We start from the raw sequence: 26,937 nt of genomic DNA, 5'->3' as shown, positions 1-26,937 counted from the left end.
CCACTGAATTCAATGGGATTCCGCAATGCTGTGCTAATGCTGCGTATTTTTCTGCGGCGGAATCGCATTGCGGAAAAATACGCAGCATGCTCATTCTTTGTGCGGAATCGCAATTCCGCACACATAGGAATGCATTGTTCCGCTTACTTTCCGGATGTGGCTATGCCCACCATGTGCAAAGTAAGCTGATCATGTGCAGATGGTACCCAGGGTAGAGGGGAGGACACTCTCCTCCAGGCCCTTAAAAAAAAAGAATTAAAATAAAAAATTATATACTCACATTCTGGTGGCCCCCAGATCCAGCCCAGGCTTAGCGATGTTCCCTGGCAGCTCCCGTTCCCAGTGATGCATTGTGACAATGACCTGTGATGACGTAGCAGTCTCGCGTGATGCTACATCATCTGGGGTCATTGTCCCAAGGCATCGCTGGGAACGGGAGTTGCCGGGAGCATCTCGAGGATCGGGAAGACTGCGGGGGCCGCCGGAAGGTGAGAATATCACGATTTTGGGGGTTTTTTTAAATTATTTTTATCATTATATCTTTTTACTATTGATGCTGCATAGGCAGCATCATCAGTAAAAAGTTGGTAACACTTGGAAAACGCTAGCATTCTGCAAGCTAATTACGCTTGCAAAACGCTAGAGTTTAGCGGGAATACGCATGCCAATTCCGCATGCGTATTTCCTGCGGCAGGGAGTTGCGGAATTGCCGTGGAAATTTCCGCGGCAATTCCGCAACGTGTGCACATAGCCTCACATTTCAACCTTTTACATTAAGGTTAACCAACTGCTGGTTTTGCCACTGTGGTAAATTTGCAGTATACCGAACGGTCAATTCTATGTTAGATATACACTGGTGTAGATTGGCAATATAGCTTACATAAATTTGCAGAGTAAATTGTGATAAATTTGTTGGGCCGTGGGAGGCCTGCTTCCCCCCTGTAAGCGCACCTACTTTTCAAAAATTGTTGAGAGTGCTATAAAAATGGGAAAGTTGCAAATGTGGTGCCCTGTTTAATTAGCAACTTCTTTTTTAGACAGCCAAAATCTGAATTTAGTTTTAAATGAAAAGAACCATTCCCAAAATTTTCAAGAAGGGCCAAATAAGGGAGAAATGGCTGAAGAAAGGCACAATGACAAACTTTGCTGACTGTGACATTTAACTAAACGTTTTCATGTTTTGTAATTCTTGTACATTAAGTGCTTGAGAAAATAAAATAAACCCAAAGCAGAAAACTAGAGGAAGAAAAAAAAAAAAAGGAGAAAATAAGTAAATTGACAATTCTCTGCAATGTTCTCTTCAGTTTCCAGCTATCGAATACTAGCGATACTTCAGTTTATGTTACACAGTTAATTTTTGACAGGAGCTGTGTGGACATGGACAAAGTTTCTACACAATTGTGTTTACTTTACACTGGACTTTGTATTGTCATGTTAGGGATCAAACAGTATGTCGTGTCCTTATTTTATTAATACAACATTGTATACAGCACGATACTGAATGGCATAAAATGCATTCACAATTACCCTTTTTCCATGTTCCCTCAAAATCACATACTGTGGTGCTGACACCAGTTTTAGACCTCCTCTTTCACCTGACAGCAAAGGCATACACTTCCCCCTCTAATATATTATGTACGTCACTAGCTAATATATTACTGATTTATAATGCTGAGATAATACTGATTGTAACAATAAAAGAATGGAAATTAAAGGGGTTGTCAGGCATTAACATACTGATGACCTATCCATTGGCTGGGCCATCAATATGCAGAGATCATCTGATCTGTTGGGGTGACAAGTGTCAGATCGCCACCAATCTCATATTGATGACCAATCCTCTAGATAGGTCATCAGGACAGCTCCTTTAAAATCTAAAAAGTGCCATAATCTTGCATGAAATGGCTATAATTCATCTGACAAAGCAGCCATAGTGCAGAAGTAGGATGCAAGATTAGGCCTTTCATGGATCTTTTATTTTCTGATCACCATGGGACTGATTTCTAAAATGGCTACAGGGCAGGCTATCCAGCCGATTACTGGTGGAGGTTAAGGACAGCCATACATTTCCCTTGTGGTGGTAGTTCCATTAGGACGTTCAAATAAATGTGAAACCACAAAATAGATGGATGGGTAGAGTCCACCAAGCAGGGAATATTACTCCTCTATGAAGACCATTTCACCTAATGAGAAATACAAGTAGTAGTGGTCTCAGTGTGGCCATATACATTAGACTATTGTCTGCCAAACTCCTTGTGAACATCTGAGGTTCTGGGTTGTAATAATCACCTAGGCAGGTAAACAATGGAAATATTTTGTATTACTTATATCCATGGTCTTACATAAATTCCGGGTAGGTGGTCACAATGCATTGTCCCCAGTCCACAAAAACCCATCCTGGGGCCAATAGTACACTGCGCCCATACCAGGCGATACCCACTGTCTCCCACCTTTTGGTTGGCCTACACCTTTTGTATCTCCTGCCAGTATAGTCTGTAGTCACAGTCCATGCACCATACCATGACCTTAAAACATGTCTCCAGCTCCAGCCGTCAACAACAATCCTTAACATAATTCCTCACATTCAGACAATACATATCACAAACGCACTCTGTGTATCAAGCTCCAGTCAGCAACCGATCTCCATAGGCCATGTATACAGGGGCACCAGGACCTCGCGAACAGATCCTCACCCCTTAGCGTCACTTCACCAACTCCCCACTAAACACGTGGCTTATTCTCCTCCCTTTTTGGGATCTCCCCCCCCCAAAAGCCAACTGTGCATTGGTGGAGGTATTTTCCTCAGGCAGAACCAATCACCTGGGACTGCATGTGAGGCCCCTTGTGGTGACTGCTCCACTGGGTCTGCTATCCCCATCCACACAATGAGACTAGTGGCTGGGAGAACAATGGCTTGAGGCCCCTGACACACACTAACAAGCGTAATGGAAGGTTTGCTTTCCTTGATTACTAATCTTGGGTCTGCTTTATGTATGCATAAGATCCATCCTCCACGTCTTCCTCTGCTTACGGTCATTGAATGGAAACATTGATTCCGGAGGCTGAACTGATGAGCAAGCAAATCTATTATATAATTGTCTAAGGGTCACTTTCGTCTGTCTGTCCTGTCTGTCTTTCTGTCTGTCACGGATATTCATTGGTCGCGGCCTTTGTCTGTCATGGAATCCAAGTCGCTGATTGGTCGTGGCAATGGTCGTGGGCGTTTTGCCACGACCAATCAGCGACGCGCACAGTCCGGAAGAAAATGGCTGCTCCTTACTCCCCACACTCACTGCCCGGCGCCTGCATACTCCCCTCCGGTCACCGCACACACAGGGTTAATGCCGGCGGTAACGGACCGCGTTATGCCGCGGGTAACACACTCCGTAACCGCTGCTATTAACCCTGTGTGTCCCCAATTTTTTACTATTGATGCAGCCTATCCGTTCCCAGCGATTCATTGCGAAATTACCCAGAAGACTTAGCGGTCTCGCGAGCAGCTCGGGGGAGCTTCGCTGGATCCCAAGCGTCAGTAACCGCTTCCTGGATCCAGGCGCCAACGGAAGGTGAGTATATAACTATTTTTTTTTTTTTTAACAGGGATATCATGCCCACATTGCTATATACGTGGGCTGCGCAATATACAACGTGGGCGGCGCAACGTACTGCGTGGGCGGCGCAACGTACTGCGTGGGCGGCGCAACGTACTGCGTGGGCGGCGCAACGTACTGCGTGGGCGGCGCAACGTACTGCGTGGGCGGCGCAACGTACTGCGTGGGCGGCGCAACGTACTGCGTGGGCGGCGCAACGTACTGCGTGGGCGGCGCAACGTACTGCGTGGGCGGCGCAACGTACTGCGTGGGCTGCACAATATACTACGTGGGCTGTGCTATACACTACGCATACATATTCTAGAATACCCGATGCGTTAGAATCAGGCCACCATCTAGTCTCTAATAAACCACAACAATAAGATCGGCGGAACCGGTGCTCCGTGCTGGAAAAATTCTGCCTCCCTTAGAGCCGAGGACACCAATCTATGTGCATTGATCTAATGGCCTTTAGAACAAGACCAGCTCCTCACACTCATCTAGTCGGGAAGGATCAGCAGACCATCTAATGTGTAGAAAGCTTTACCAACTTTCTCCTCCAGAACAGAAAACGGTAGAAAGAAGGCTCAGACTGGCGGATTACAACATGCCCAATCTCTTATTCTCAGGGGGAAGAAAAGCTGCCACATCCATGCTTTGTCAAACTGATATTGCATGCACATATCAGGGAGTCAAGATTTGCAAAAATAGCTGTCAGTCAAGAAGAAGCCAACTTCAGTGAGTAAACTCCCTCACAGTACTTCCAGATAGAAATAAAAGCTTTCTGCCACTGAAAACTCTGCGGGCTGTGTGTTAATGGATGAGTAATGGCTAAAGAAAAGTATCAGTATGTAGGAAGGGATATACGGCACTCCTGGTTGAGTGACTCCAGTGCCTAAGAAGGGTTCCAGCCCGTAATCCAATAGTAGCAATAAATGTATAAGAGATCTATTGGCAATCCACAAATTACTGTTTCACCTTTCTACATCAAAACGGATCACCATGGTCAGCACTGTTCTCTGACCACTCCCACGCGGCAATCACTTCTGATGAAGGTCTAAACAGGCCAAAACGTTAATTTGTGGATTACCAAATAAATCTGTTTTACGTTCAAACTATCCCGAGTGCCCGGTTTATTGCTACTAAAGAAAAGTATCAGTAAATACTTAAACATTTACAAACCCCCCAAAAATTTGGTTTCATGCCTTTAGTACACATTTACAATAAAGGGATCCTGTCACCAGGTTTTCCCCACATATATTACGGCCTCTTTTACAGCATATTAGAATGCTGTAAAAAGAAAAAAAAAAAGAAAAAATGAGGTCCCTAATCCACTCTGCAGATGCCAAAAATAACCTTTCACTATACTCCAAGATTGAGCGGTCTGGTCCAATGGGCGTCTCTGGTCTTGAGCCGGCACCTCCTCTCTTCTTACGATCACAGTCCTCCTTCGCGTGGATGATGTAGGATGCACAGTGTCCCACATCGCGCTCCTGTGCAGGCACACTTCTGTCTGCCCTGCAGAGGGTAGAGCAGAGCACTATAATGTGTGTGCACCATAAACGGTAAAGCAGACGTATGCGCACTACAGTACTATCCTCTGCAGATAGAAGTGCGCCTGCGCAGGAGCGCCATGGGGGACACTGTGTGGAAGCCGGGAAGGAGGACAGTGATTGTAGGAAGAGAGGAGGCGCCAGATCAAGACCAGAGACGCAGTCTGAGTATAATAAAAGGTGTTTTTGGGATCTGCCGAGTGGATTGGGGGCTTTTTTTTGTTTTTCAGCATTCTAGTATGAGGTAAGAAAAAAAGGTCTCAATGGTGGTGATTGTACTTTACATGCAAAAAACCTGGTGACTGGTTTCTTTTAAGGGAAAATGAAAATGCAAAAGAAATTCATCCAAATATGTAAAGGTTGCTGTATTGTGACACAAAGCACAAGGTTTGTAAGAATCAGCAGCTTCTCATTATTAACACTCCTGTGTGTCTGTGTATCATGACCTCAAATATAGGTACAAGAGCACAGAGAGCACCGCAGAGGGAATTCAGGGCACTTCGCAGAAATGCAATCTGACATTACTGTTAGGGGCAGGGTGACCTGTAATATCTGGTCACCATTTATTTCTAAATTAAGAATGATGGGAACTTTGAGAATACATGATACAGATTAGGAAACATTCTACACAATTACACACAGAGGTGATATGGGGCAAATGACCCAAAGGACATGAAGAGGGCAGATTACAAAGATCATCAGGGAGCCGCACAGGGACGTTGCGAGGTCTGCATTGTGCATGGGACCAGGATCGTTCACCATGGAATATGGACATGTCCTTTTTAATCCTGCTGAGGTTCTTAATGGCATTGTGCAGTTTATAGGTCGGGTTCATATACAACAGAACTGACAGGTTATGTGAACAGATTCCATGCACAACAATGAGGACTTAGCGTTTCTTGGTACAAATCCTAAAGTCTTCATACATACTAGATAAAAGGCACCTGAGCCCACCAATTTTGGCAGGATCGTCAGACTATCGGACAGGTTTGGGCGCCCTCTGAATCTTTCCCGACAGAGGATTCAGGGAAGTAATCATAGGGCAGTTGGCAGTTTAAACCCCAATCCTTTTGTTTTCAACGGAGATCAGCCTCTGCCAAAAAAGTCTGGCAGCAACTTTAGCTTTTCTCCCCTATGAAACACTCATTAGCTAAGCACTCATTAGTAAGAGATAAGTCGAGAGGGCTGTCTGAACCTTCGTTTGACAGACAAACAGCTATATGGTGCGTGGCGCCAGCACTACACTACCCAGAGTTCAAATCAAGGAGAAAGTTATGGGCACACTTTGAATCAACATCAAACGCTGGAAGAGCTTCATCTTAAGAAGTTTGCACTATATTTTATAGGGATACTTTGGCCATGAAGGACTAACAGACCGAGTGACCCCTTATAAGGTACTAAAAAGGGGCATCCGAGCCCGATATATATCACTCTCATCCTGGCCCCCAGGGGCGTACATAGAAGTGATGGGGCCCCATACCAGAAGTACAATGCACTTCCCATAGTCCTCCATAGAGTATAATGCACTCCATAGTCATCCATACAGTATAATGTACAGCCCATAGCCATCCATGTAGTAAAATGCACAGCCCATAGTCATCCATAAAGTATAATGCATAGTCCATAGACATACATGTAGTAATATAGCTACTGATGAAGATAAAAAAAAAATAAAAATACTCACCTTCCCTCCACTCCTCCACCATGCGGAATCCTCTTGTGAAGCCGGAAGCTGACTTCAGTGTGCGACGGAAACGCACGACTTTACTGCCATGCATATCCCCAGTCACGCCGTCAGCTGCTGGCCTCTGACTGGCCAGCAGCGTGTATTGCTGCACACGGAGGCTTAATGGGGTTTAATACACTTCAGCTGGATGTGTGTCTGAGGACGCACATCCAGTTTAAGTTTCTGCTGGCCTCGGGGGGAGGAGGGGGATACTGACCAGGGCCATCAGCACTTCAGGGGGCACACATAGGGCTTGTAATATTTATTTTCCAACAATAGGGCTCGCACCCAACTCTTAGAGATGAATATGGCTCTCAAGGTAAGAGATTGGGGACACTTGTTGTACAACCAACTCAGGATGAAGGAGAGGTTAAAGGAGTATTCCCATCTCCAAGATCCTATCTCAATATATAGTAGGAATAATAATAATAAATTATAATAATCAAATACCTACAATGATAAATTTAATATAGATTTGCTGTGGGTTTTTTTTTAATCAAACATTTTGTATTAAAATTATTATTTTTTGTTTAATACAACAGTACAAAACAACAACTCGACCATGAAAGGGACCCAGTCCCTCTTTAATCCCCCCTCCAAATGTCACCCTCTCAAACAAGATTTGCGGTGTTTTTTTATCTCATGTAGGGCTCTGCAGTAGCTTAGGTGTCCATGGTTAAGACCACTAAAATCTGTCTAGCCAATTGTCACTATAAGGGTGGTCATAATTATGGATACCTAAGCTACTTCAATGCTCTTCACATGGGGAAAGCGACATAGTGAATCAGAAGAACTATACAACATTTCTTATTGGAGGAATTCTCTAATATTATTAAATCGCACCTACTAAATATTGGGATAGGATTTTGAAGATGGGAATACACCTTCAACATCAGTGCTGCTCAAAAAATATGCACAATTATTTCGAGGTACGGCTCTCAATTCCTGGATGAGCAGCATCCGTAATATATACCTACACAGCCACAAGTATGGCTTGAGGACTACATTTAAAAATTTTGCAGGTCTCTGCCCACTATCCAATTAGAGGGATGAATCCCATTTTTGCAGTTTGTCACATGAGTAAGATAAGGCTGGAAAAATCATCATAAAACAAATCTAAAGAGCAGTCGCCCTCTTGTGGTGTGCCACTGCGGAGAGGAAGGTTTCCTCCGGTCACCACGCACATGTTGTAGAGAGCACTGGGAGACGTTATGAGGCCTCTGCTATCTGGAATGTGTTTACTCAACAAAAGGGAAGTCATCAGAATGACTTCCTACTCCAAATTCTTTTCCCACCCACATCTGATAGTAACACTTACTTTCTAACAGGAGTGTTCTCCTCATCAGCTAAAGAGACCAGAGCAGCAGAAATATGAATGTAATCGTCAGACACATCTGCAAAGAACATAGGAAACACTGATTGTACACTATGCAGCAACACAAAGGCCTTCACGTCCCTAGGAGACCTCCTCCCAGGACATGTCTACGGCAAGTTATTGTAACATTTGGACATATGACAAAAATTAAGACCCTTATTAAACACAAAACCTTTATTAGATGGATTTAATCAATAACTAAAAAAAATAATAATTACGAAAAATAAAAATTAACACACCTACATTTTCTTTGTTTTGCGTTGCCGTTTTCCGAGACCCATAACATTATTATTTTACCGTTGACTGGGCTGTGTGGGGGCTTGTTTTTTCCTAGGCATGCTGACATCTTTAATACAATTTTTGGGGTAGATAGGACATTTTGATCACTTCTTATGCATTTTTTTTTATTTAATTTTTGCAGAGTTGCAGCAAGTTTTCCCTGCAATTTTGGCATTTGATTTTCTTTTTAATGTTTTGTTGTTTATTTTGTTTTTTTAAGTCTCTTAGGGAATTTCAACTTGTGATCGGACACATGCACAACATACTGCAATATCACAGTATATACAGAAATTCACAATTTCATATCAAGGCCAGCCACAGGTTAGGCCCCTGGCTGCCATGGCAACTTCTTGACACCCCATGATCATGCTTCTCTGGACCATGCACCTTTAATGGCGTTATCTCAAATTGACAGCAGCATGTAAGAGGTTAATACCAGCAAGCACAGCGCATCTCCACTCACTGCTATTACGGACAGATGCTGGCTGTGCAACACGCTCATCTGCTGGCAATGGTGCGGTCATGTACGGCCGATGTTGGGAACAGGTTATTTTTTTAGACTAAAAGACCCACTTTTTCCTCCAAAAATTTGGAGGAAAATGGGGGGTGAATCTTATACTCCAGATGTACCTGCTGTGGATGGGGGAGCAGCAGCAGCAGCAGGTTAAAAGAGGCAGGAGCCGGCTGCTGCGGCTGACTCCTGTCCCCACTGCTAAAGAGAAATTAATATTCACTGCTCTCCATACCCATAGGAGTGTAGAGCAGTGAATATTAATTTCTCTCTAATAGCGGGCACGCTGCTAGGCAGCAGCCACTGGCTTCCTGCAGCGCTTGGCTCTGAGGTGTGCACACTACTTAAGTGAATGAATATCCACTTCTCTCCAGTCCCATGGGCATGGAGAGCAGTGAATACTCATTGATCTTTAATAGCGGGCACAGTAGCACCAGCCGCTGGCTTAATCCCTGGGCCATTTTCCGTTTTTGTTTTTTGCTCCCCTTCTTCCCAGAGCCATAACTTTTCTATTTTTCTGTCAAGACTGCCATGCGAGAGCTTGTTTTTGCGGGACAAGTTGTACTTTTGAACAACACCATTGGCTTTAACATATGTTATATATCGGGAAAAAGAATTCCAAGTGTGGTAAAATAGTAAAAAAAAAAAAAAAAAAAACTGTGGAATTGCACTTTTTTTGCAATGTTCACTAAATGCTAAAACTGCCATTATGATTCTCCATGTCAATATGAGTTCATAGACACCAAACATGTCTAGGTTCTTTTTATTTAAGTGGTGAAAAAAATCCAAACTTTGGTAACAAAATAAAAATAAAAATAGTGCCATTTTTCCGAGACCTGTAGCGTGTCCACTTTTCGTGATTTGGGGCTGGGTGAGTGCATGCCAGGCTGACATTTTTATTGATACCATTTTGGTAGATATGATCTTTTGATCGCCCGTTCTTGCATTTTATTGCAATGTAGTGGTGACCAAAGAAAATGTAATTCTGGCATTTTGACTTTTTCTCGTTACACCGTTTAGCAATTAGGTTAATTTTTTTTTTATATTGATAGATCGGGCAATTCTGAAAGCGGAAATACCAAATATGTGTATGCTTGATTTTTTAAATTGTATTTTGAATGGGGTGAAAGGGGGGTGATTTGAACTTTTATATATTTTTAAAAAAATTTTTAATATCTTTAAAAACATTTTTTTTCTTTTTACTTTTTGCATGCTTCAATAATCTCCATGGGAGACTAGAAGCTGCACTTGTCCGATCGGCTGTGCTACATACAAGCGATGATCACATTGCCTGTATGTAGCTGAAATGCTCACTTGCAATGAGCGCCGACCACCAGGTGGCGCTCATAGCAATCCGGCTATGACTACCATAGAGGTCTGCTGGAGACCTCTGGTTGTCATGCCAACCCATTAGTGACCCCACATCCCGTGACAGGGTCACCGATGGGCGAGATTTCCAGAGCGCTTCCTAGAAGTGCAAGTAAAATGCCGCTGTCAGACTGACAGCGGCGTTTAACGGGTTGACAGCCAGGGGTGGATCACAATTCCACCCGCGGCTGTTAGAGGCACATGTCAGCTGTTCAAAACAGCTGACATGTCCCGAGAAAGATGTGGGCTCAGTGCCTGAGCCCACATCAAAGGGAGGGAGTCCGGCGTGGGCGTATTATTACGTTCAATGTTGAAAAGTGGTTGAAGAGAATGAATATTCACTGCTCTCTATGTCCATGGGAGTGGAGAGCAGAGAATATTCATTCCCTTTAGTAGTGGACACACTTCAGAGCCCAGTGCTGCAGGAAGACAGCGACTGAAGTGACTGTGTCACCATTAAATATCAACGAATAATCACTGCTCTCCACGCCCACAGTCCCGGCGTTGGGAGCAGTGAGTATTTCGGCAGCTGTCCTCTGCTTGTAAGCAGCGCATGACATTACTGCCATGTGCTGTTTACAAGCATAAATCAGCTGCTGGCATCAGAACAGGACGCTGCAAAGGAGCACAGGGAAGGTAAGTAGAACCGATTATGGGATTTTTATGTTTTTCTGATGGGGGCCATGCATACCAGGATAGGGATGAGGAGGCCATGTATACCAGGCTAGGGATGAGGGGGCCATGCATATAAGGATAGGGATAACAGGGCCATGCATACCAGGACAGGGATGAGGGGGGCATGCATACCAGGACAGGGATGAGGGGGGCATGCATACCAGGATAGGGATAATGGGGCCATGCATACCAGAATAGGGATGAGGGGGGCATGCATACCAGGACAGGGATGAGGGGGGCATGCATACCAGGATAGGGATAATGGGGCCATGCATACCAGGATGGGGATGAGAGGGCCATGCATACCAGGACAGAGATGAGGGGGGCATGCATACCAGAATAGGGATGAGGAGCCATGCATACCAGGATGGGGACCATGTATACCTTGATTGGGGAGAGAGGGGGAGAGACAGAGAGAGATATCAGGATGGGGATGGGGGGAGGGACCATGCATACCTTGACTGGAGATAGATAGATAGATAGATAGATAGATAGATAGATAGATAGATAGATAGATAGATAGATAGATAGATAGATAGATAGATAGATATCAGGATGGGGATGTTCGTACAGAATTGACCACATTTTTTGCTTCCATCTTTTTTCTATTTTTACTCCTCTAAAACCTAGGTGCGTGTTATAGTCAGAAAAATACGGTAGATTTTATTTCTTTGAAAAGGGTAATATCAGCGAGGGCTTTTCCTATGTTGCAAACTTGGCCACTGAGCTGCTCTTCTGTCGTTTTCTGAGATAAATGATACAAGTAAAATCCAACCCGATTTTACAATGAAACTCCGCCAACAACGAAGCATCTATTGCTGTCAGTACATCCTGATGAATAGCTTTGTGCACATACATGCTCTTCGGAAAATTCATGTGCATGTGTGGGGAGAGAGAAAGAGAAGTAAAAAATATGGGAGCAAAATACTTACTTTTATGAGATCGGGTCATTTTGTCAGATTTTGCACAGGCGTCCTTGATCCTAGTGTGATAACTGACAAGAAACGTTTTTTCTTGATCGAAGAATTCATCAATCTCCTACAAGTATAAATATGGTCAGATTTGGGTCAGATTAGAGGCTATGGAATCTACTATATAATTGTCTAAGGGTCACTTCCGTCTTTCTGTCTGTCTGTCTGTCTGTCACGGATATTCATTGGTCGTGGACTCTGTCTGTCATGGAAATCCAAGTCGCTGAATGGTCGCGGCAAAACGGCCACGACCAATCAGCGACGGCCACAGTCCGGCGACAAAATGGCCGCTCCTTCCTCCCCGCAGTCAGTGCCTGCTCCATAATCCCCTCCAGTCAGCGCTCACACAGGGTTAATGGCAGCGGTAACGGACCGCGTTACGCCGCGGTGTAATGCACTCCGTTACTGCTGCTATTAACCCTGTGTGACCAACTTTTTACTATTGATGCTGCCTACGCGGCATCAATAGTTAAAAGATCTAATGTTAAAAATAATAAAAAAAAATAAAATATCGTTATATACTCACCGTCCGTCGGCCCCCGGATCAGGAACAGGCCTTCCCCGCTCCTCCTCGCGACGCTCCGGTGACCGCTCCATGCATTGCGGTCTCGCGAGGCCGCTACGTCATCATCTCGCGAGACCGCAATGCACTCTTGGGACCGGAGCGTGCGAGGAGCGTCGGTAACCGCTTCGCTTGGATCCGGGGCCAACGAAAGGTGAGTGAGTATATAACTTTTTATTTTAATTCTTTTTTATTTAACAGGGATATGATGCCCACATTGCGATATAATACGTGGGCTGTGCAATATAATACGTGGGCTGTGCAATATAATACGTGGGCTGTGCTATACACTACGTGGGCTGTGCTATACACTACGTGGGCTGTGCTATACACTACGTGGGCTGTTTAATGTACTACGTGGGCTGTGCAATATACTACGTGGGCTGTGCAATATAATACGTGGGCTGTGCAATATAATACGTGGGCTGTGCAATATAATACGTGGGCTGTGCAATATAATACGTGGGCTGTGCAATATAATACGTGGGCTGTGCAATATAATACGTGGGCTGTGCAATATAATACGTGGGCTGTGCAATATAATACGTGGGCTGTGCAATATAATACGTGGGCTGTGCAATATAATACGTGGGCTGTGCAATATAATACGTGGGCTGTGCAATATAATACGTGGGCTGTGCAATATAATACGTGGGCTGTGCAATATAATACGTGGGCTGTTATATACTGCGTGGGCTGTGCAATGTACTGCGTGGGCTGTGCAATGTACTGCGTGGGCTGTGCAATGTACTGCGTGGGCTGTGCAATGTACTGCGTGGGCTGTGCAATGTACTGCGTGGGCTGTGCAATGTACTACGTAGGCTGTGCTGTATACTACGTGGGCAATTAAATACGACAATATAGCTGGCGCACTACAATATATAAACAAACTGATCCAAACAAAGACGAAGGGGGTGCAAGAAAGTGGCTGATAACGATATCAATGGAAAAGAGGAAAAAGAAGCCACTAAAAAATCTGCACACCACCAATTGAACTTATCAAAAAAAGGAACAACTTTATTGGTAACAAAAGTGTTAAAACCAATTAAAAACAATACACAAAGTCCCCCATGAGGCCTGTTCAAAGACAATTATTGCATAAATAACATACATGGTGCTGCACACAATAACTAATCCTAAAATAACACACAGCTGGAACCAATAAAGGTGCATATATGCTAATACCACAAATACGCAAATGCTCATATAGGAGAGAAATGTACTTATACCTAATAAAGGGAGGAAGACAGGGGTCTGATCCCTCATACACCTCTAATATGCAGACATAGGTCCCAAATGTAACAGAGCATGAATCCTAATGCATAATAAGAAAGTATAGCAAAAGCTATCCATGACCAAGGCCAGATGGTGGGAGATCCCAAACCACCATCTGGCCTTGTTCTGCACATTGGTCGCTGGGTTACCCTCATTATTTTAGGTGATTATTGGGTAGCGGCTTGCACACTGCTGGGGGGATGTTTCTAGCAGGGTCTCCTTGACTTTGGCCCTTGGTCATGGATAGCGTTTGCTATACTTTCTTATTATGCATTAGGATTCATGCTCTGTTACATTTGGGACCTATGTCTGCATATTAGAGGTGTATGAGGGATCAGACCCCTGTCTTCCTCCCTTTATTAGGTATAAGTACATTTCTCTCATATATGAGCATTTGCGTATTTGTGGTATTAGCATATATGCACCTTTATTGGTTCCAGCTGTGTGTCATTTTAGGATTAGTTATTGTGTGCAGCACCATGTATGTTATTTATGCTATTTATGCAATAATTGTCTTTGAACAGGCCTCATGGGGGAGTTTGTCTGTGTATTGTTTTTCATTGGTTTTAACACTTGTTACCAATAAAGTTGTTCCTTTTTTTGATAAGTTCAATTGGTGGTGTGCAGATTTTTTAGTGGCTTCTTTTTCCTCTTTTCCATTGATGTACTGCGTGGGCTGTGCAATGTACTGCGTGGGCTGTGCAATGTACTGCGTGGGCTGTGCAATGTACTGCGTGGGCTGTGCAATGTACTGCGTGGGCTGTGCAATGTACTGCGTGGGCTGTGCAATGTACTGCGTGGGCTGTGCAATGTACTGCGTGGGCTGTGCAATGTACTGCGCGGGCTGTGCAATGTACTGCGTGGGCTGTGCAATATACTGCGTGGGCTGTGCAATATACTGCGTGGGCTGTGCAATATACTGCGTGGGCTGTGCAATATACTGCGGTGGCTGTGCAATATACTGCGTGGGCTGTGCAATATACTGCGTGGGCTGTGCAATATACTGCGTGGGCTGTGCAATATACTGCGTGGGCTGTGCAATATACTGCGTGGGCTGTGCAATATACTGCGTGGGCTGTGCAATATACTGTGTGGGCTGTGCAATGTACTACGTGGGCTGTGCAATGTACTACGTGGGCTGTGCAATGTACTACGTGGGCTGTGCAATGTACTACGTGGCCTGTGCTATACACTACGTGGCCTGTGCTACACACTACGTGGCCTGTGCTACACACTACTGGGCCTGTGTTATACACTACGTGGGCCTGTGTTATACACTACGTGGGCCTGTGTTATTTACTACGTGGGCCTGTGTTATACACTACGTGGGCCTGTGTTATACACTACGTGGGCTGTGTTATACACTATGTGGGCTGTTATATACTACGTGGCTGTGTTATATGCTATGTGGGCTGTTATATACTACGTGGCTGTGCTATATACTCTGTGGGCTGTGCTATATACTACATGGCTGTGCAATATACTACGTGGCTGTGCTATTTACTACGTGGGCTGTTATATACTACATGGCCGGCCGCGAACAATCAGCGACAGGCGCAGTCCGGCTGCGAATTGGGGAGGGATTTGAACCACGCTTCGCTAATTGGTCGCGGCCGGCCGAATCCTGTGTATTCAATGTATTATTCTAAAATCTTCATAAATAAACTACATACATATTCTAGAATACCCGATGCGTTAGAATCGGGCTACCATCTAGTATAAATATATTTATCATACACAAAGACCACTCGGTCTGTTCAATGGCAGCTGCACAATTCCCTGAGTCCCTGCACTCAACGCTATACTACAGATACAGATTATCACACAAGTGGGCAGTACGGTGGCTCAGTGGTTAGCACTGTAGGTTTGCAGCACTGGGGTCCTGGGTTCAAACCCAAACTCATCTGCAAGGAGTTTGCATGTTCTCCCCGTATTTGTGTGGGCTTCCTCCCAAACTCCAAAGACATATTGATGGGGAATTTAAATTGTGAGCCCCAATGGGGACAGTGATGATAATGTCAGTAAAGTGCTGTGGAAATAATAGCTCTATATAAGTAGAATAAAATAAGTAAGTGGGACATACTCTGTCCATTTACCAGACCATCAAATAACCATTAACCTCTCCATTTTATTGAACAAAAACATAGCATTAAAAGGGAGCCCAGGACTGGAAGAACATGATCAATCTTTTTTAAAAACAGCACCACACAAATGCATCGGCTGCAGCGGGAAGCACAGCTCGGTGCCACTTAAAGTATAACTAAACTTCCTCTATCGCCTCTCATTGGGGGACACAGGAACCATGTGATATCCGCGGTGCATATCCACATGGTTCCTGTGTCCCCCAATGGAGGCTCCGAGAAGCAGATTTTACGGTAAGCAACCAAAAATCCTGTTTTTTTCCATTTTTATTTTGTCCAGCATGGAAAGTTATGGAACTTTGCAAATCCTTTTATTCAGGGATTTGTCTTCAATCCAAAAAAAAAATCATGTAAATGGCTTTTCCTGCTGTTCCGCAATCTATTTATCTGCCTCTAGCTGCATTCACATTAGAATACACTCATTTGGAGAACAGACGCTGGCAGTGAAAGGTTCAGCAACTGCGTCCCCCTCTCAGTGTTCTGCTTAGGGGTCGCTCCCATTTGTGATTAAATCAGACTAATCGGATTGCATTCGTACCAATTTAATCCTGTGCTTCTGTTCTCAATGGCGGGTTTTTTTTACCTGCTCCGATCGGACAGGAAAACAACAACAACAAAAAATTGCATGCCAAATCAAAATCGCACGCACCCAAATAAGTCTATAGGTGCATGTGCAACATCACACTGCTCTCGGAAATCACATGAGTGCAGTGCTGTTCCTGCCGAAGCTGGCAGCTGAGGAGATGGAGAAATTAATTTCTCTGTCTCCTCCGCATCTGTGCTCTGACATGAGATGATCGGAGCACAGAGCACTGACACTCGCTCCCAGCAGAACAGGAGCCGAGGGTCATTAGTATCTCAAATGAGATGTGATTAGCTGGTGTGACTCTGGCCTTATCAGGACAAGCTCCTACAGCAGCCTAGACCAACTCTCACTGCCCCATGTGCAGTAGAATGCAATGAAAGGACTGGATTTACTTCCAGAAACAGTCTCCCCCATTGATACCTAATTTATGTTGTGTGTCTATATTTATCCATCTATCTATCCACACACACGCTTGCGAAAGTATTAAAGGGAACCTGTCATCCCCAAAATGGAAGGTGAGCTAAGCCCGCCGGCATCAGGGGCTTATCTACAGCATTCTGTAATGCCCATCGGACTGGACCGCAGCGGGACCGCCCCTGGGTGAGTATAATCTAACCTCTTTTTCTCATCTTTCAGGTTACATCGGGGGCTTATCTACAGCATTCCAGAATGCTGTAGATAAGCCCCTGATGCCGGTGGGCTTAGCTCATTTTCCATTTTGGGGGTGACAAGTTCCCTTTAAACAACCACCCTTCCCCCTCCTTGGACGTTTTCGTGTTCTGCTGCCTCACAACCTGGAATGTCAGTTTTCTTTTTATTGTGAAGCAAACAAAAAATAGGACAAAATAAACAATAACTTCAGTGTGCATAACTGTTCACCTCCCTAAAGTCAGTATCAATAGAAATAAGGGTGGCTCTCACCGTCGCATTAAAAGTGCTTTTATTTAAGATGCACAAAATAGCGGAGGCAGGAGAGTCCTGTGTGGAGCTTGCCGGATGATGGCGGTTTTGCGCTGTATGTGCTTCTACGGATCCTAAAGAGGAGGGGAAATGACGAGGCTCATATACAGGTGTCGGTACAGAGCCTCCACATTCCTGACATCACTTCAATAGAAAAGAAACAAAGAACCTCCTGCTTACCAAATAGACAAACAACATTAAGGTACAATCCACCCATATTTCTATTGATACAGACTTTACCCATGTTGTTGACTGCATTGGGTTGGCACCCGAGATCCTGGGGACGGATCATTCAGATTTCCCCTGACACGGTCAGGTGTGTTAGCCACAGGTGTTTCAGCAGTGCGGATAAATTTTGCCTTTTCTGCCTCACTAAAGTCAGTACATTGTAGAGCCTCCTTTTGCGGCAATTACAGCTGCAACTCACTTTCGATAAGTCTCTATGAGCTTTCCCACATCTTGACACTGGGATTTTTGCCCATTCCTCAAGGCAAGACTGCTCCAACACCTTCAAGTTAGATGTTTTCCTCTGGTGAGCAGCAATCTTCAAGTCTGATGACACATTCACAATTGGATTAAGGTCTGGGCTGTGACTTGGCCTCTCCAAAACATTTACACGTTTCCCCTTAAACCACTTGATGCTTTAGCAGTATGGTTTGGGTCATTTTGGGTGAACCTCCGTCCCAGTCTCAAATCAATGAGCAGACAAACAGGTTTTGCTCAAGAATATCCCTGTATCTTGCACCATCCATCTTCCCCTCGACTCGGACCATTTTCCCTGTCCCTGCTGCTGAAAAATATCCCCACAGCAGTTTCACTGAGAGGATGGTGTTCTTGGGGTGATGAGCTGTGTTGGTTGGGCACCAGACATAGAATTTACCTTGATGGCCTAAATGTTTAACTTTGGTCTCATCTGACCACAGCACATTCCTCCATACATTTAGGGAGTCTCCCACATGTCTTTGGCAAACTGAAAATGAGCCTTGTAATTTCTGTGTGCAAGTAAAGGCTTTTTTTCTGCCCACTCTTCCATAAAGACCAACTCTACGGAGTGTAAGGCTTCTTGTGGTCGTATGGACAGATACTCCAGTCTCTGCTTGGGAACTCTGCAGCTCCTTCAGGGTTACCTTTGGTCTCTGTGTTGCCTCTCTGATTAATGCCCTCCTTGCTCGAGATGAGAGTTTTGGTGGGTGGCCCACTCTTGGCAGGTTTGTTGTGTTACCATGTTCTCGCCACTTGGTGATAATGGATTTGATGGTGCTCAGAGAGATCATCAGAGATTATGATTTTTGTATTTATTTATTTTTTTTACACAACCCTGGCACACACACACCCCTTATATTACATAGGTTTATCACTGGTTTGGGAAACTGTTAGGAACCACGTACATGATTTTTTTTTCCAGAAAATAAGACAAATACACCAATAAAGTGAAATATACAAATTTTCATATGTTTCCATGCTGGACAAAATTATTAAAAAGGAAATTAAATTTTATTTACTCTTTAAGAGCTTTAGGCTGAGCTGTAATGTCACACACAACCTGTGAACGTGGCAAACACCTTTAAACATTTAGGGCATATCCTCTGGAATGAAACCCCAACATATCGGAAAATTATTGCATGTGTTGTGGGTATGTCCAGGACTTTGGAATAGATGGGCTATGCGAATGAAAGAAGCACTCCCAAAAATTATATTAGCTAGACCTGTGTATATGTGTGTCTAATCTAGCACAAATACAGCAATATACTCACCAATCGCCGTCTTCCTCGGGTTGTGGGGCCACACTAGCTCTCTTCTGTGTCACATGACTTCTATTCTGACTTGCCGTCTCGCACCAGCTGTCCTTGCGTGAGATAGAAGTCGCTTCATTCTGACTCTCCATAAATCTGTACTGTAAAGGCAAGGTCTGGCTCATCATGTGTTATTTTGTTTAAAGGGAACCTCTCACCCCCCAGGGCCTATTAAGGTAAAAGAGCCACCTTCAGCAGCACTAAGGCTGCATTCTGTGAAGGTGGCTCTTATGTTTTTTATCCCTATTACCGCAGAAATAATGGGACTTTATAAATTTGGCGCCCTACCTGTATTGATTCCGGGGGGTACGTTTTCTCCCCCTGACTCAAGCGCCTCGCATCTGTCCATCATCCCCCTTTGGCCATTGGGCCTCGCCTCCTCTGGGTCTCCTAACGTCACCGGCGCCTGCGCAGTGCAATCATTTTTCGGGCATGCGTCGTACGCGCTGCCCTGAACTGTCCCCATCTCCCTCCTGCGGGGCTGGTAATCCCAGCCCCGAAGTGTGAATAAATCATAACACACTGCGGGGCGGGATCTGGGGCCTCCGCAACACGCAGGCGCGATCTCCATACATCAGTTGATTAAGTCCCAGAGCAGCGCGTACGGCGCATGCCCGAAAAATGATTGCACAGCGCAGGCGCCAGTGACGTGAGGAGACACAGAGGAGGCGGGGCCCGGTGGTCAATGGGGCATGATGGACGGATGCGAGGCGCTTTAGTCAGGGGGAGAAAACGTACACCCTGGACTACAGGTATGGCGCCAAAGTTATAAAAGTCATTATGACTGCAGTAATAGGGATAAAAAAACATAAGAGCCACCTTCACAGAATGCAGCCTTAGTGCTTCTGAAGGTGGCTCTTTTACCTTAATAGGCCCTGGGGGGTGAGTGGTTCCCTTTAAGTCACTTTCCTTTTTTGTCTTGTGATATTAGCTGATGTTTTTAGCGGAAATTCTTTGTCTTTTTTTCTGCCTTGAACTTTTTAGTCTCATGTTTCACAAAATGGTGCAAAAATTGTGGCAAAATAATGTCACGCTTAAAAGTACACCAGGTGGGGACTGGAGTGGAGGTGCATCAAATTTTGCGACGGTGAAAATGTCTCAATCTATGAATCAGGTGACGACATCTGGAATCGCTAAATTTCTCCCACAAAGTGGAAAACAAGAATAAAGAGGAGAGCACATACGAAATGGACTTAAAAAAGGTGCAAACAGAACAGTGAGTAGGGCACAAACAATAAAAAGGCGCAAAACATACTAGAAAAAAAAAAAAAAAAAAAAACAGGCGCAAATGCAACAATGGAGCCATGGAGTCCAGTGTGATCCGGCAAGTCAGAATACAAGTCATATGATCCAGATGAGGCCCAAAGTTGCACTGCAAACTGGGAAGACGGCAATCAGTGAGTATATTAACGCAGACACTAGACTTACATTTACACAGGTTTAGCTAATAAAAATGTTTTGGAGTGGTTTTTGAAGTGTATAGGAACTGAGTTGAACTACTCAAGACTGACCACTACACGGCACTGTGATGGTCTAGCGCTGTTCACCAGTTATCAGTGCAGTGGTCAAAAGTAAATGATCGGTGAGACAGAGCGTGTAAGACCCCCACAGATCTAGTATTTATGACCTAGTCTACGAAAAAAATCTATGACTACAAAATTAAACTCCTCCGCTAGCCAAGACAAATGGTAGAGTCTTTAGAATTGTATCCACTCTAGGTTTTCCTCTGAATTCCCCCATCCAGACATCAGTTTTTCATGTACAAGTGGTATCAATGTTTTTCATAGATGAGGGTACATAAACTGGGAGAAAAAAGTGCAATAGGGTCTTAACTGGTTAACAATGTGGTACCGAGAAAGGGAATCTGCTCACCTGGTAGAGTTGCACTTTAGCAATATGTATAGCGCAGGACACGGGTCCATAGGGACTGAGAAGCAAAGAATGCGGGGAAAGTGTCACTTGTTGTGCTGCGGATGGATATGGACGGCCAGACGGTATACTTTCAAAACTTTATGTACACAGGTTTTATATTTCAACACGTTTCGAGGACAGCATGATTTTTAGGTTTTGTCCTGATTAAGAGGTCGTGTGCTGTCCTCGAAACGCGTTGATATATAAAACCTGTTTAAATAAAGTTTTGAAAGTATACTGTCTGGCCGTACATATCCAACAACAGCGCAACAAGTGACACTTTACCCGGATTCTTTGTTTTTCGTAGATTGTGCTTGTACCTATAATAGTCTATAGGGCTGTACACAAGTCCATGATTTTTTTCAGACCAATTTATTCAGGCAAAATTGCGGAGCAAGGTCTGAGGCCGATCCAGGTGTCTTATCAAACTTTGTAATTAAAAGACAACTGACGGTAAACTATGGAATGGAAACAAAATATATTAGCAAGTTGTATAACTTTTTAATATGAAAAATGACGCAGCTTATCTCACCTTTACTCCATAAAGTAGAACTTCATCGGCACTTTTCACCATGCTCCGGAAAAAGCCACCAAATATTTCTTTTGTATTCTTTCTTCTTACACTTAACTAAGATAAGCAGAAACACAATCAATTCTTATGAAAATCGGTTTAATTAATTAATTAAATTAATATACATGTTGGGTGACAACTCATCATAACATAATGGTAATATAAAAAAGCATAAAACAAGTAATAAACATTTCTAACTAACAGGAGAATACAATGTGTTGAGACACTCGACCTAAAAAAGCAAATTGTGCTTTGCGAAAGGATTTTCCAAGTAATAAAATGTGCAACTCCATGGAAAAGTCAGCGAATAAAACTGCTGCCTCAGCATTCGAGCTTTACTTTCTATGCAGGAAGGAAGATGGCTTACATCTTGGTCGTATTCCAGGAAAATATGGAAGTTGTGGTCTTTGTTCAAGATTGGGTGAGAAGCAATTCTCTGAAGGAAGATTTCATGCACTGACACCGTCTTCTTAAACACCGCCAGGTATTCCCTGCCAGGGCGAGAAAAGCAGAGATGGAGAATGCAGAGCGGCACATCTGGTACACACTACAACCGTCGGGGTATATCCACACATCGCGGATTTAAAGCAGAATTTCTGATTTATATTCGTAGTGTCAAAATGTAAATTGTGTTTACAATTTCACCTTGTGCATCTCGCAAGAATGAAGCCCACAAAGAATTCCGCATAAAAAATTGCACACACTGCAGATTTTGAAAATGAAAAGCAGGCCAAATTATAGGTGGAAAATTCCTACAAATTTGGAGAGATTTTTAAATCACATTAACTTAGATGGTTGAAAATTGTCTACATGCAAATTCACATAGAAAATATGCATCAAATCTGTACCATGTGTACCCACCCTGAAACCCCCCACCTGATGTCATGGAGGAATTCCTTGGGTCTCCAAAAACAACTCTGATCTATCAAGGCATGGTTTTCAAAAGACCTCTAAGGCCAAGTGAAAACTACTCTCCAAATCTCAAAACTCCTCAAACACTTCGAGCTTCTGCTCAGTTTCTCCACCGAAAACTCTGCAAAAAAAACTCCGAACACAGCACAAGGGCGAGCTCAACATTTTTAATAGAGGAAAGATCAGACAAGTTTTTCAAAATGAATCCAGTTCAGGAAACATTGCTTTTTTGTTTTGGATACTTTTTTTCCTTCTTAAGCATTTTTTTTAAAGGATTCAGAGTAGAGATAAGCGAATATTTCAATACTCGGTTCGCATTACGATCTCCATATTTGCAATATTCGCCAAATGCCATTGGAGTCAATGGAAGTACAGATGAGCGAATATGTTCAGAAACTATCGTCAAAAAGAAATTCGGCACAAATCTGTTAAGAATATGGCAAATTCGGATTTGGTGATCATTTTCTGAACATATTCGCTCATCTCTAGTTCTCAAGAGGTTTTTTTCCCCCACTTTGCACACTGGTAACACCCCACAAGATTCAACACTTTTAAAATAACCTTAACAATTTTGCTGATTTTTTTGTTCTTCCTTCAAACTAATCAATAATATAAATATATCTAAAAGACAAAGGGGATACAAATTGAGACATCCAATAGAGGGTAAGGGGAAGAGTAGAGGCGTTAGGCGTTGAAGACTGGGAGAAGATATATGACCTAACAAATACGGTTTCCAAATATTCAGAAGTACCAGAAGGTATCCCATGGGGACCAAATGAGGCAGAATCTGTCGACTATTTCATCATTAAGAGCAGTGTGATTTTCAACGTTTCAGATATCTTTGCATGTTTTTTTAAAGAGAAACATTTATTTTTTTCTCGTTCTGGTATTCACATAAATTTTGACTCTAAGATACCGTATGTGGAGCCTCATTTTTAGGTTTTACAGTCTGTAGTATTTTTCTGATATTGGAATAAAATGTAAAGGAAAAAAAAAAGGAAATACAGGTCTGCTTTTCCCTTTTTATGGCCGCTAAAATATGTTTTAAAATTATGATGCCCTTACTCGAGCAATTATTTTTATATATCAGACACCTTTTTTTATTTATGTCGGGCAAACTAGAAACCGCAAATTGTACTGGTGGTAGCTTCCGTCCCCTCGCTTTTTTTCTATTTATTTATTAATTTATTACATACATTGTGCCCAGATTTCCTCTGTAACTGGGACTGGCATATTGGCACCGGTTCCAAGGGAAACGCAGCCTCCCGAAAGGATGTCCGAGCTGATCAATGTCTGCTAAGAACCTTCAACTTCTACGCCCTCCCATTGCCACATTTCCAATAGGGTTGATGATGCAAACTGTCACACCTAGTGAGGGTGATATCTGCCACTGCAGGTCCCCCACTGATATCTTTGAACTACAAGATTAAGGTACCTTCACACTAACCGATTTTGCAGCGATAACGATAGCGATCCGTGACGTTGCAGCGTCCTGGATAGCGATATCGTTGTGTTTGACACGCAGCAGCGATCAGAATCCCGCTGTGATATCGCTGGTCGTTGCTGAAAGTTCAGAACTTTAATTGGTCGTCAGATCGGTGTGTATCGTCATGTTTGACAACCAAAGCAACGATGCCAGCGATGTTTTACAGTGGTAACCAGGGTAAACATCGGGTTACTAAGCGCAGGGCCGTGCTTAGTAACCCGATGTTTACCCTGGTTACCAGCGTAAATGTAAAAAAACAAACAGTACATACTCACCTTCTGATGTCCGTCAGGTCCCTGGTCGTCTCCTTCCCGCACTGACTGAGCGCCGGCCGTACAGAGCACAGCGGTGACGTCACCGCTGTGCTCTGCTTTCACTTAATGGCTGGCGCTCACAGTCAGTGCGGGAAGGAGACGGCCAGGGACCTGACAGACATCAGAAGGTGAGTATGTACTGTTTGTTTTTTTACATTTACGCTGGTAACCAGGGTAAACATCGGGTTACTAAGCGCGGCCCTGCGCTTAGTAACCCGATGTTTACCCTGGTTACCAGGGGACTTCGGCATCGTTGGTCGCTGGAGAGCCGTCTGTGTGACAGCTCTCCAGCGACCACACAGCGACGCTGCAGCGATCGGCATTGTTGTCTGTATCGCTGCAGCGTCGCTTAGTGTGAAGGTACCTTTATTTATAAAGAGATCCCACTCTTCAATACTTATCATGAGATTCCCCTGATGAATCCCCTCTAGCGGGGAGGAAACGCGTAGGAAAAAAGACATGCATTTCTTGAGAGGTGGTGGGTAACCCAAACAGCATATATTTGGGGACTGTCCTTGTTAGGACGGGAGCAACGCAGGGGCACGACAGAAGAATAAATATCCTCTTCCCCCTGCTATTTATACAAGTAGGTACACATCTCTGCTCCTGTTCATGATGGATTCGATATGGGACAACGAAGCTTGGTGAGACCAAACCAATTTTTAATTGAGCACTGTTGAGCACGCGCACTTTATGTTTGGTTTGTTTTTGTGTCATATGGATGGTCCAGAATTCATTTTTATGGTTTCCAATAAAGGTTATATTTTATTGATATGTAGATAGGACCCTCATAGCTGGATTACTCCCTCCTGGCACCAAGTGATCACACAGTCACTAGGACGGGAGGAGGAAATGCAGAGTATACGGAGATCAGGAAGGTAGAGATGATAAATAGTGATGAGTGAATATACTCGGTACGTGAGATTTCCCGAGCATGCTCGGGTGACCTCCGAGTATTTTTTAGTGCTCGAAAATTTAGTTTTTATTGCCGCTGCTGGATGATTTACATCTGTTAGCCAGCATAAGTACATGTGGGGATTCCCTAGCAACCAGGCAACCCCCACATGTATTCAGGCTGTCTAGCAGTCGCAAATCACGCAGCTGCGGCGACGAAAACTAAATCTCCGAGCACTAACAAATACTCGGAGGACACCCGAGTAACGAGTATGCTCGCTCATCACTAGTCAGTACCCATCCACTATGGCATAATCAATATTATTCACTTCTTCTGGAAGTATTTCTAATGTTAAAATGAAAGTTCAGGATGAAATACACTGATCAGTCTCAGGTGTCCGGTTATTTAGCGGTTATATTTTCCCGCCACCTTGCAGTGTTGCACATGTGATCTTCAAGCTTTACAATGGAAAAAAACTTTCAAAAACAAAGTTTTGACTTTACGTAGAACATATCCTGAGGGCAGCGCAACATTACCTAAAGCCCCAAAAATAAGACAAATATTGCAAAAAGGCATTTACTTTGGTGCATGCAGAGTATATACTGGGAAAATAACAAAGGATTAACTTCTCAGAACATAAACTGTGCACTGCTACAAAAATAGTAACCGGCTACTAAAAACATTCTGCACTATGGATTCTGCCTGAAACTGACAAAGACGCCCTGTATGGAGAGTTCAGCAGCATTTCACATGACCGTGATATTTACAGCATAAAGCATTGTGCACCCAGCAGAGCCGCCCAGGAACACCAAGCACCGCTGCCAAAACCACAAAAGGTCATAGATCTTCCAGTTTCTCCTAAGACCCCATACTCAAACATCAAGGTCCATCCCAGCTCTGCCCTGTACGGTTACACATCATTACATAATAGATTGTGGGCACGGTGACAACTCATCACCAGTTAAGAAGTACATGAGTCACTACTTTTTCTCAATAACTGACATATCACATGCTAAATATATTCTTGCCAAGAAAGCTTTGGGATTGTGAAAAAATATGCCAATCTGGCTGCTAAGTGTCACATATGTAAGAGTTTTACATGAACCCCTAAAAAGTACCCATCATTTACAATGTTATATATGTGTCACCCCACTACAATGGAGAGTTTGGGTCCCGAGACCCCCACCAATCACTCAAAAGACAGTGTAGAAGAGCGCAGATCAGCAGGCAGGGGCACTCAACTCCTGCATGAGCATATGCACAGCCATGTATAGACCCAAACGGCCAGATTCATCAAGACTGGCACAGTAGGAGAGCGGGCGTGGTGGAGACACTCCGGATTTATGAATTTGGAGTGCCTCACAAGTGGTGTGCGCCTCTGCGCACCATGCCAGAAATCTAACTCCAGACGTTGACACATGAACGCCATAGATTGTTATGAATTAGACGAGCTGTGGCAGCAAGTTCTCACCTCACCCCAGTT

The 26,937-nt window shown here is 43.9% G+C and overlaps 1 protein-coding gene across 1 annotated transcript in view; it reads right to left on the bottom strand.

Moving 5' to 3' along the window:
- SNX5 (sorting nexin 5) overlaps positions 1-26,937 on the bottom strand; it is a 99,450-nt gene that overhangs the window by 7,549 nt on the left and 64,964 nt on the right. Inside the window, exons 5-8 of the mRNA XM_077282833.1 lie at positions 22,215-22,338; positions 21,809-21,904; positions 12,010-12,115; positions 8,188-8,263 (exon numbers count right to left, since the gene is read on the bottom strand). Of these exons, the coding sequence (XP_077138948.1) occupies positions 8,188-8,263; positions 12,010-12,115; positions 21,809-21,904; positions 22,215-22,338 (402 nt within the window). The remainder of the gene's footprint in view (positions 1-8,187; positions 8,264-12,009; positions 12,116-21,808; positions 21,905-22,214; positions 22,339-26,937) is intronic.

The sequence above is a fragment of the Ranitomeya variabilis genome, chromosome 2 (genome assembly GCF_051348905.1).
Source record: "Ranitomeya variabilis isolate aRanVar5 chromosome 2, aRanVar5.hap1, whole genome shotgun sequence".
Taxonomy (NCBI): Eukaryota; Metazoa; Chordata; class Amphibia; order Anura; family Dendrobatidae; genus Ranitomeya; species Ranitomeya variabilis.
This window is presented reverse-complemented; position numbering and strand designations above follow the sequence as displayed.